This window comes from Melopsittacus undulatus, chromosome 1, assembly GCF_012275295.1.
Source record: "Melopsittacus undulatus isolate bMelUnd1 chromosome 1, bMelUnd1.mat.Z, whole genome shotgun sequence".
NCBI lineage: Eukaryota > Metazoa > Chordata > Aves > Psittaciformes > Psittaculidae > Melopsittacus > Melopsittacus undulatus.
In genome coordinates this window covers 119,130,646-119,141,558 of record NC_047527.1, presented here as the reverse complement: position 1 = coordinate 119,141,558, position 10,913 = coordinate 119,130,646, and the positions used below count along the sequence as shown (strand labels likewise).

The 10,913-nt window shown below is 38.7% G+C and overlaps 1 protein-coding gene across 7 annotated transcripts in view; it reads right to left on the bottom strand.

Annotated features, from left to right (window-relative positions):
- Positions 1–5,708: 5,708 nt before the first annotated feature.
- Positions 5,709–10,913, bottom strand: part of MINDY3 (MINDY lysine 48 deubiquitinase 3) — a 52,167-nt gene continuing 46,962 nt past the window's right edge. For all 7 annotated transcript variants that reach the window (XM_034061537.1, XM_034061544.1, XM_031052437.2 and 4 more), the window contains 3 exons: positions 10,146–10,233; positions 8,018–8,089; positions 5,709–6,764 (listed from right to left, as the gene is read on the bottom strand). In XM_034061537.1, the coding sequence (XP_033917428.1) occupies positions 6,615–6,764; positions 8,018–8,089; positions 10,146–10,233 (310 nt within the window). In that variant the 3' untranslated portion in view covers positions 5,709–6,614. The remainder of the gene's footprint in view (positions 6,765–8,017; positions 8,090–10,145; positions 10,234–10,913) is intronic.

Below are 10,913 nucleotides of genomic sequence, written 5' to 3'. Positions count from 1 at the left end.
TGAGTCCCCCGCTGCCAGGCCGGGGCTGTCTCACCCGCGTCTCGGTCGCTGAGGGAGAAGCGGTCCCGGAGGTGTGGGCACCTCGGCCGAGCTCCGCAAGTCTCCCCTGGCGCCCTCTTGCCAGAGGGGATGGTGCTGGCAACACTTTTGGCTGCGGTGTGGCCTTGGGGCCCCGGAGCAGGGAGAGCAGAGTTCTCCATCCCGGCTGAACCCGGTGCTCGGGTGCTGCATTGCACCCAACCAGGCTGCATTTGGGGAAACCGATTCATCTCACTGTGAAATTCCACCGGTGAAGTCGTAAGAAACGGTTGCTAAGGACATCCCTTAACTTTGCCCTGCAGAATTACCTGTGGCTGTGTTTGGACAGTCACGATCACAAGGAAACATGGGAGAGTTGATGGACTCTGGTTTAATTTCTTTCAACTTCCAGCGTTTTCAAGAGTTTGAACTGGAGAGATACCTGAAGTTCGCTTTTAGGGAAGTGGACAGGAAAACACTTTCATTAGTGTTATGTGACTGTAAGCACGGTTATTATTTTAACAAAGAGAAACAAACAGCAACCAAACCCACCTTCTAATCACAAGAAAGATGTAAATCCATCCACACAGTTTCTTAGGAAATGCATTCCTCTGTAAGTTGCTCCGTTAGTGCTTTCCTGGGTACACAAAGTTTTAATATGCTGAAGGGGGCACCTTACACTGGTGCAGAAGGAAAGCACTGTTGTAGTTCTTTACCAGGGCTCTGTGCAGGAGCAGGTGTCCTGCCTCTTTTCCCACTGAAATAACCAATACCACTTTATTGCATCTGACACTGAACAGAGCTTTTAGAAAGCTCCTCTTAATATTTCGTCATAGAAGCAATTAAAACCAATAAAGCTGTGTAACTCCTGTCTTGATTTGTTCTGACCTTGCAAAGCCCATAGTGTTCTACCTGGTTTTGTCAAGAATATGTAAAATCTGACTGCCTGAAATACTGCACAGCTAATGGGGGCTCACACCCACATCTGGAGGGAACAGCATTCTTGTATTCTTTCTGGCCAACTCAAAGATATGAAAAGAGAAACATTTTACTTTCTGTGTATTCAAATCCATTAGGAGGGGAAAAAAAAGAAGATTTTTTTCAGCTTTTATAATACAGATGTGCCCAAAACAGTATCAGAGAAAGATCTGAGAACTCATTTATAAATATGCCACGGTAGAGCATACCTATGAAAGCAGCTGAGAGTAGTTTGTTTTGTTCTGAGGTTCTGTTTTCTTTACTTTGTGTTTATTTTATTTTAAGTGCTTCACGGCAAGATTATTCAGATAAGACTGACATTCCTGTTCACAAAAATAGAACAGTGTGTTTATTTCCAGCATTAACAGTGTGACCCTTAGCTGTCCCCACAGGCTTGTAATATTCCTTAATTCTGCTGGCCTTACATTTGTGCTGACTTTACTCTTGCTGTTAAAGTGAAACATCACCATCATTTTGTTATTTTACATTGAACAAGAGCTAAGCACCAGAAATAAATTCAGAAGTACCTCAATTACTTATAGGGTTAATGCCTACTCTTAAAAGGCAACTGAAGGCATTTGAAAGTTGTATTGCCTTATGCTAAGTAATAACTATGTCTTGCTCTTAGCACAACACTTTTCCCATACCCTTTTCCTTTTTCTTCATATTAAGAAGAGAGACGTGAGTGTAGAATATTCCAAAACAGTTCAAAAGGATAAATGGAAAGAATAACTTTTCTAGTTTTTGAAGGATTTGCAGTGTTTCCTGAAGTAATCTGGATCTGTTCTGATCAGTGGAAGCTTATTCCAGACTTTGTTTTCCTCAGAGTTTAGAAATGCTTGGACTGGACGTTGTGACCTGTGCTGCTCAAGAAGAAGCAGCTGCCCCAGTTGTTGGTAGGCTGAAGTTTGCTTTTCCATGTACCTGTGACCTGATACATTAGCTGCTTGTAATACTAAACTAAAAAGTCTTGATAGACTCTAGAACATGACCTGGAGCCAGGACAGACTCTTTTGTAAGAACATTTGGCCTAGAGTCCAAAAGCCATTATCTACCCCACAGAATAACTGGAATGTCAGATGTAGGACCAAATAATGTACGCAGAAAAATGCAAGATTCGTATTGTGGATTTCCACATGCTATGTTATGTGCAGTAGGTGAGGTCATTATGGTCTTTCCAATCTTAAAAATAGATCAGTCAAGGCTTCTGTGGAAAGCTTTGCTGAAGCAAAACTTAAATATTAGTATTTTATAGAAGGCTCTACTATGAAAGCTTTGATCTCAGTAATGTACCTGCTGGCAGAGGAAGGGTATTTCAAAGAATAATACAGGATTATAACACAAATATTTTTAAAATTAATTACAATTTTACTGTTAAATCTTTTCAAAAGGTGGCAGTACAGAAACTTAAGTGTCCAATTCCCATGGGAAAGCTTACCTTTTCTCTTAGTTGTTTCCTAGTTTTGTTTCTGTAGGTAGGAAGTTTTCTCCAGAACTGTAATTGGAGCCATTACATAGGCAGTATTTTGTGTTTGTACTGTATTTTGTATTTGGAGACAGTCATCCAGTGGGAAAGCAAATGCATTGCAGAATACATTGCACTAATGGAAGTTCTTGTTCCTGCTCATGAACTGTTGTGTAGACATACCAATCTCATTACCCTAATGGATTTTACTCCCACATCACTTGCCTACTCTATCCAGGCCCATCTTGGGCTCCCTTTCCCTAGACTCATCACCACAACAAAAACAGACAATTAAAAAGCATACAGATGGCTCAGATAAGCATTATTTCTAACTGTCTGAAAGATATAGCCAAGAACTTCAGCAGAAGTTATTTAAAACCAAAGTGCCCTGCAAATGCTTCAGTGGTTCACTCTTTTAAAGGGGTCTTCATGTGAATTTTAACAAGAATATTTACATTTGGATGTATACTGGCTGCTTACCTTGAACAGCTCAGGCTTTAAGAAAGCAAAAATGTATTAGTTAGCCTTGAGCCTTCAAATATTACTGACCTGGGCTAATATGAAGCACTGGAAGTAGTCTTTCCATTATTTATTTAGCTAATTTTTTAGAGTATCTAACTGTAAACTCCAGTATACATAGAAGTAGTAACAATTTCTCTTTTACCATTCACCCATTCACCTTTCACAACCAGCACTTGACCCCAAGACCTCTTTGCCTTCATCTCTTTGTTATGGAAGTTTAGAGCATAGAGGCACCAGCACCTCACTGAAAATTTTCTGTCTCACAGGGCTTCAAGACATGAGAGGGAGAACCCAGTTTTCTGGACCAGCTATCTAAGGGCCAGCTAACTGTACCATGTTGCCACTTAGGACACCAGCTGTCTCTTGGAAGATACTGACCTTTATTTGGCAATTTAAACCGAACCGCTGTGAAATACATTAAAAAATCATTCACCTACAGTAGTAATCAAAATGCTATTTAATTGCAGATTTTGTTTATGTGCTTTCTTTACAATGAACAGCATCAATTTGCCCTGGTTAGTTAGAGCATGTGTTTAATTCCATGGAGTGCTGCGGACTTACAGACTAAGCCTCAATTTGCAAACTGCAATACATACGTACATATATATATATATATATGTACATACACACATATGTAGCCTATGTTTTTGGCACTTAGAGCAGAACAACCTCTGAAAATTATATAGATTTCTGGTTATTTTTCTGTGGAAGCAAACTAGACTTTAATGTCACCCATATTATATGTCTGCCTCCTAAACAACCACATGCTTTTAGGGGACAAAAGGTGAATTTCTGTAAAGTCAGAATGTCTCCCATCTTGTTCATCAGGGAGGCAATGGCAGGAAGGTTCATTTGGTTGCAGCTCTTGGATGGGTTGGCCAAGTTACATTCACCACTTTTAGTTACATTAGGCACTGTTAAGTCTCTGTAGTCAAAAATACATGAAGTAAACCAGAAGCCAGGTCTCAAATAACTGGGCAGTATGAAGGAAAAAGGATACAGGAATAAGGGTTCTTATACCACATTAAGCATCATCTACATTTCTCTGAAGTGTGACAGAAGCTTTAACCCAAATTAATGCTTACACACAGGTCTCACTTAGCTGGGCATCTAAGTTTTATTTATTGTTTTGTGAGAGAGAACATAAATTGTGTTTGAAAGTGGACTAGAAAAAGGATGTTAATTCTAACAGATTCGGGCTGGGATTCAGTGCAGACTGTGTTGTTCAAGTCTATTACAAGCCAAGACAAATGGCAGAATCTAGGAGAAAGAGCAAGAGAAGTGACGTTTCACCTTTCAAGATATCAGTGCAAGTCTGCCTAAAGACACTAACTGTGCAAAACCAGCTAAAGCAAGTATCTGTCAAGCCTATTTTAGGGAAAGTAAATTCCAGACTTGCCAGGCAGTCCAGATTAAGAGAATCTGCTTTAATTATCTGTATGCTTTTGAATGCAACTACTCTTGCGCAAGACTTTCATCATCAGGCCCATGCAGCAGGACCAAATACCAAGTCAAATGGGTTAGAGAAGATGAATTAAGGAATTTCTTCACATTATCGTCACCTGCAAAGGAACTGGTTTTTTGGTTTTTTTTGTTTTTTTTTTTTTTTTTCTAGAAGAGGAGATCTCCAAAAGAGGTAAGGCAGCTGCTGAGTTCTGCAGTAAGGAATGGTCATGGGAATTTCAGAAGTTCATTTTTAAACAAGTCCTCATTGAACTTGTTTGGTAGCTGAGGGGAGGCAGGACTTCTGCAGTGGCCTCTGTGAGAAGTCACCTGGAGCTGTCCCCATGTTGCACAGAGCCAGTTCCAGCTGGCTCCATGATGGACTTGCTGCCATACAAAGCTGAGCAAAGCTGGTGGTGGCTCTGTGATCACAAGTTTAACAAAGCGTGAGAAACGCTGTGGGGCAGCTGGGAGGGACGAGTGAGAATATGCAAGAGAAACAGCACCACAGATACCAAAGACAGCAATGAAGGAGGGGAGGAGGTGCTCCAGGCATGGGAGCAGAGATTCCCCTGAACACTGTGGTTAAGCAGGTTGTCCCCCTGCAGCCTGTGGTGAAGAAAGCTGTCCCCCCTGCAGCCCATGGAGATCCATGGTGGAGCAGATGCCCACCTGCAGTCTGGGGAGGACCCCATACTGGAGCAGGAGGATGCCAGAAGGAGGCTCTGACCCTGTGGGAATCCTGCTGGAGCAGGCTCCTGGAAGGACCTGTGGCCCTGTGGAGGCAGGAGCTCATGCAAGAGAAACCAGCCAAGGGCAGCCACCACAGATCTATACTGTTCACCCACTTCCAGATGCAAACATAACAGATACATTGTACAGTCTTGCAGAGGATGTTTCTGTGAGGGTCACACACAGGATGTTCTCTTTCTACCACCACCATACGCTTTACAGTGCACATTCTCCAACAAGGATTTCCCCCCCAATACTACACACCTCATTTTCAACCAAATCAGTTTGTTTTCCTGCATGCTTTTCATTCTGAAGTTATATTGCTATTTACATATGAAAATAGAATCTTAAAAATTACCAACTCTTAATGTGAAATCAAGCCCCGCTGGCAATAGCAGAGCCTCTGCAATCACAGTTAAGACGCAGTAAAGTATCTTCCCCACCCCGAGATGTGCTCAGTTCAAAACCTGACATTTATAAACCCATGTTCCCTTTTCAGTATCTTAGAGAAGCAGGGAACAAGTTTGATTAAAACCAAACTTACAGCATCATGATTCAAGGAAAAGATTTTATTTTAGGGCTAACAAGTTGATAATAAATAAAGGAATATAATAATGTAATAACAGATGTTCTCATGCACTTAACACATACAGTAACGCTGGCTTACACTGCTGTTTGGACAAATTGAGAAGAGGTATTTGGCAATATTATAAGTTTGAATAGTTAAAGGATTATAGAACAAGAAATTCTTTCCGCTGTTTTTACATTTCTTTTATACAAATTCAAATAAATATTAATACATCTATTTTTCCTCGGATTTTGTTAACTTTTAACATGCCTGATAACTGAGCCACAGTAATATACAACTGCCAAGAAAGAGTATTTATGAATTATACTTACTGATATTCCTAAAGATGTATCATATTGATGTGACATTGTGCAAGCTCTTTAGGTAAAATTGGATTTCAGGTAAAATTGCAAAAAATTTAAACTCATTAAAATATATCCAGTGCAAAGGCCAGTCTAGTCCACACATTATGGTACTGTAATGTAAGCCAATATAATTTAAATAATAGAACATGCCTATATGATTCAGAGGAAGCTGATTATGTTTCATGTTTTAAAGATCTGATATCTAATATGCAGATCCTGCAGTATCAGACATTTTTCAAATGTTCATGAGATGGCAAAATAACACTAAGACTTTAGGCTTTTTTTGTTTTAAGGATAACTCACATTAACAGTACTACAGTGGCCAAAAAAGACAAACTATTATAATAGAAATCAATCTGATTAAAAAATTAAATATTCCAATTAACACTGAAAAAGTGTTTGTAATCATTATTTACAATTCATCAATGATACCAGTGTATAACTCCACACAGTCAAAGCAAACCACTTTCCAAGTAATACCACTCCTTGTATCCTCACTCAAGGATCCCGTGGTTTTACGTTGTCAGTTCAAGGAAGGTGATCGATCTGTGGTCCACAGTAATTCGATATATGGCCATTTGGTTTGCAAGCAGCGTTTTACAGGAGTGTCATCTGTCTGCAGCATTGGTTCTTCAAAACCCATAACAACGGCTGTGCCTTCTACATACATGACCTGCCAAAATGAAACCAGTTACGGCAGCCCGTGGCTGTTTAAAAACGCTTAAGGTGAGATGACTATTTGCATTGGGCAGGAGAGGGTTTGTTATGACACTTTTTTCTTCTGATTACAAAGATTAAATCCATGAAATTGTATAAACTTTTTATTTCTTCTTTTAAGGAAATTAGGTATGAAATTGAAAAAAAAAAAAATCTATCAAAACTCAAGTGCCTGACAACCCTGATCAGGCCATATTCATTTCACTGTTAATTCAACAGTTGAGGCCCAAATTGGTATAAAAAATAAATAAGAAAATGCAATGAAAAAATTTTGTGACAACAGATCTTCTGCTACTGTTGTACTTGCAAAGACTGATACAGTTATTTTATAAGGAAAGTGTTTCTTAGACTTAACTTTACGGAGTTTTGATTTGCCATAAAATGGAACTTCTACTGTAAATCAGCTCTATTCAGAAAACAGTATTTTAAATGCTAGAGGGAGAACCCTCAGGAAAAAAAAAAAACAAAACAACCTTGTTTAAATTTTCTTGATTACATGTGTTCAATAGCAAAAATACATGCATTTGCCTACATTTTTGCATACGAAACTGTTGAAGATTTCACAGGGGTAATTTTAAGGACTTATATCCAAGCTATGCCATGGACTGAGTATCTGCATTTTCTCAGACTCTTCTCACTTGAAGCCATTTTTGTTCCCCATGCCTATGGATGCCTTACACTCTTCTACCCTAAATACTAATTCAGGAACTCATGTAAAAGCAGTCTTGGTGTGTCATGTGTACTCTTTCTTCCAAGAAAGCTGAAAATTAAACTTGTAATTTCCAACCCACCCCCCCCCAAATGGTCCAAAAAAATACTGATTTTTGATGCAAATCTGGACTACTAAAATATAGCACAGAAAAAAATCCAAAAATCTCATTTGAGATGTAGGGTTACTTAACTATGTTGAAATTTGTGTGACTCCATTGTCCTTTGCAGTTCAGATCCCACTTTTCATGGATAAGGATGGAAAATGCTCTACTCAAAACATGCAGCTTAAAGAGATGCAGATTAGCCAACTGATCCAGTACACTACCTAAGATATATTCAGGAGCACAAGACAGTTCCCAATTCCAAAGATACACTTTTGGAATAAAATTGCTGAAGTAGTAGTTTTGTAAAAACAGTTTCGAGTATTTTGCCTGTAACTACAGTCAGTTTTGCATACTAGTTGTTATTAGGGCAAGGTTTGAGTTTCTTAAATCTTACCTTTTCATTATAGTTTGATTGCTTCAGTCCATTGTAATGGTAAACAGTGAATGACTCTGAAACCCTAGAGTCCTAGTAGAAAGAAGATAGTTTCATATGACACATACATCGTCACTTCTCTTTACAACGAGACAGGTGCATTTAAAGAGGACGACTCAAGGACATTGTAAAAAAAGTACAATTTCTTTAAGATGACATGAAAATTTTGTTCATTTTACCTTTCTCATTAGAAATAAAAAAAAAGATGTCAGTAAATTAATAAGTAATACCCCAAAAGCAAGTAATGATTTTCTCTGTACATCTGGACACTCTAAACTACAACTTCAGCACTGACCATGTAGAAACCATCCTAATCTTTAAAGTCAGACATCTTATGCACTAGCCACATTTGTGTGTATTTATGGCTTTCTAGATGTTACAAAGCTAAATATTTACTAAGGAGAAGATCCAATCTCCAGCCCTCCATTTGAGAGCTAAGAAGTAGCTGTGCCTGTGCCTGCCTAACTGTAAACTACTTTAACTGTAAATTCATTGTGAAAACACCTGTTCAGCTGAGGCCTAACAGCAGATGTGCTGCAGTTGTCACCTTTGCCATTCCAGGTGTTAAAATGCTTTAGTTCTAAAAGGACTGAAAAGCTTTGCATTTCACTGAATCAGGAAAAAAACCAAGTGTAATATAATCTCTTTTATGCCTACTGGACCAGGCTCCAAGCAAAAGCTTATCCCTTTTTTAAGCAAACTGAGGTAAAGGCTGGAATGAGAATAAATCTTCTTGGGTTACAGTACCTCCATCAGATTACAAAAAGCCCTCATTCATTTTTCTCCTCTTACATGATTCAAAACCCTTATCTCTGTATGGGTCTCTCACAGCAACCCAAGCTGTTCAGTGGAGGGGTGGTGGTGAAAAGGAATAATGAGTGGTAACTATACTTACAGGAATTGCTTCATAGAGATAAACAAAATTGAGCTTTGCTGGAAAGAGGGCAGTTATTCTGTTCACCAAGGAAGGTATGCTCACCCTGAAGGAAAAGAAGTGCTGCTTTCCAGTTCCTGCCTCATGGATGTCAAGAATTTTTTGCAGCAATTGTTTCCCAAATAGTGGGCTATCAGGGAACTGAGGAATCCCTCCCTCCAAGTGACTGCCCAAAACAGCACTGAGTCCGGTTTGCTCTCTCAGGCTGAATGATCTTTAAGCCAGCAGCTTTGAACAGGAAAGCTGAGGAACCTTCTGGCTTTTGAGGCAGCATTTAGCACTTTCTAAAACAGTAAGAATGGGGTTTTGAATATTCGCATCAAAGTCGGAATCAAATCTAGATCTCAGCACAAGCTATGTGTTATTGTATAAAGAGAAACATCAACAATTCCAACTATCACTAGCATCTGCTGTTTCCTCAAAGTGTTTTAGAGAAAGACACTCATCTTCGTTTCTACAAAAGCCTCTGAAGAAGTACTTGTCTCAGCCCTTCTCTTGCCTCCACCAGCCTATCTTTCGGTTCCTGGAGAAACCCTCCCCCTTCTGCTGATACAAGCACTGGCATGGCCATGGCACAAACCTCCATAAACCTCCAAGGAGAGCTCTCATCTGGACCAGCTCCCTGTTCTGGAATTTTCCATTACCCTGGCAGACACTGACTTCCACATATGCTAAGCATAACTCTATCATGACTTTTTGTTAAACTGTCAAAAATTTTACATTATTTGAGATACAATAAAAGTAGTTTTAAAGAAGCTTGTAATCTTTCCCCATTTGCTAGCAATTACAGCAGACAAGAATGATAAAACCAGTATGGCCATTTATTCTCAGAAAAAACAAACTTATGTGAACTTTCTGAGTAAGGAACCAGTTCAATTTCAAATGTAAAGTGATTATGTATTTCCTGAAGTTGATTTTAGAACTTGTTGCTACAATGGAGTTTCCTTCCAGTATAAAGCTGACAAATTCATGGACAACTTATGCAAAATGGAAGCCTCCGGTTTGTTGTGCTATACAAAAAATCATTTGCTGGTCACCTGTTCTGAATGCAATACTTGTTATTAGAAATAGCTCTGTGATATTGACGGAAGTGTCTAATGAATCAAAAAGACAAGAACAGACAACGCTCTGGAGCAATAGAACACTACTGATTACCTGCTCAGGGAAGAATTCTTGTAGAAAGGGACCCAGTAATATGATGCCCAGTCCTTCTGGGTCTAATTTGGTCTTCATGAGGTTTACACTGTGACAAAAACATTGAACATAAAAGTATGAGTAAGACATTTTTATTATTGCCTAAGTTACACTGTGCTACCACAGTACTGGCTGCCAAATATAGCAATACCATCCTATTTTTAATTGTGACAACTACACCAGAATGGCATGCAAGTTGCCAAAACATAGTTATTTTTAAATAAAAGTAATTTGTTATTTTAAATTAAGTAAGTGCTAATTCTGAAGGACCACCATATTTGGTAAAATAATTTGAAACCCATATAATCTAAAACCAGGTTTACAACCCAAAAGGTGTTTTGCTATCTTGGAAGCATTCTTGAACTTAGAGACATAAACCAGTCAGCTTTCAAATACAGCTCTATAACTGCCAAACAACCTGTTTTTAAATGGAGACTTGAAAAACCTCCAAGATTTTCTCTAAGTACACTGAAATAAAATTGGAGTTTAACAGATACATTTCTTATTTACATCACATCCTTGATATTGAAGAAGCCAAACCCAACACATAATGAAAATATTTACAGTTCTAATCTTGAGAGCATTACTGCACGAATATGGTACCATATCAGGTCACTACAAATTAATGTCAAGTCTAACTTTTTATTTCTATTTAAGCAATATATTCCTACAGACATCGATCACTTAAACATTTATTTGCATCTGCCTATCTTTTTGCCTAAGTTACAA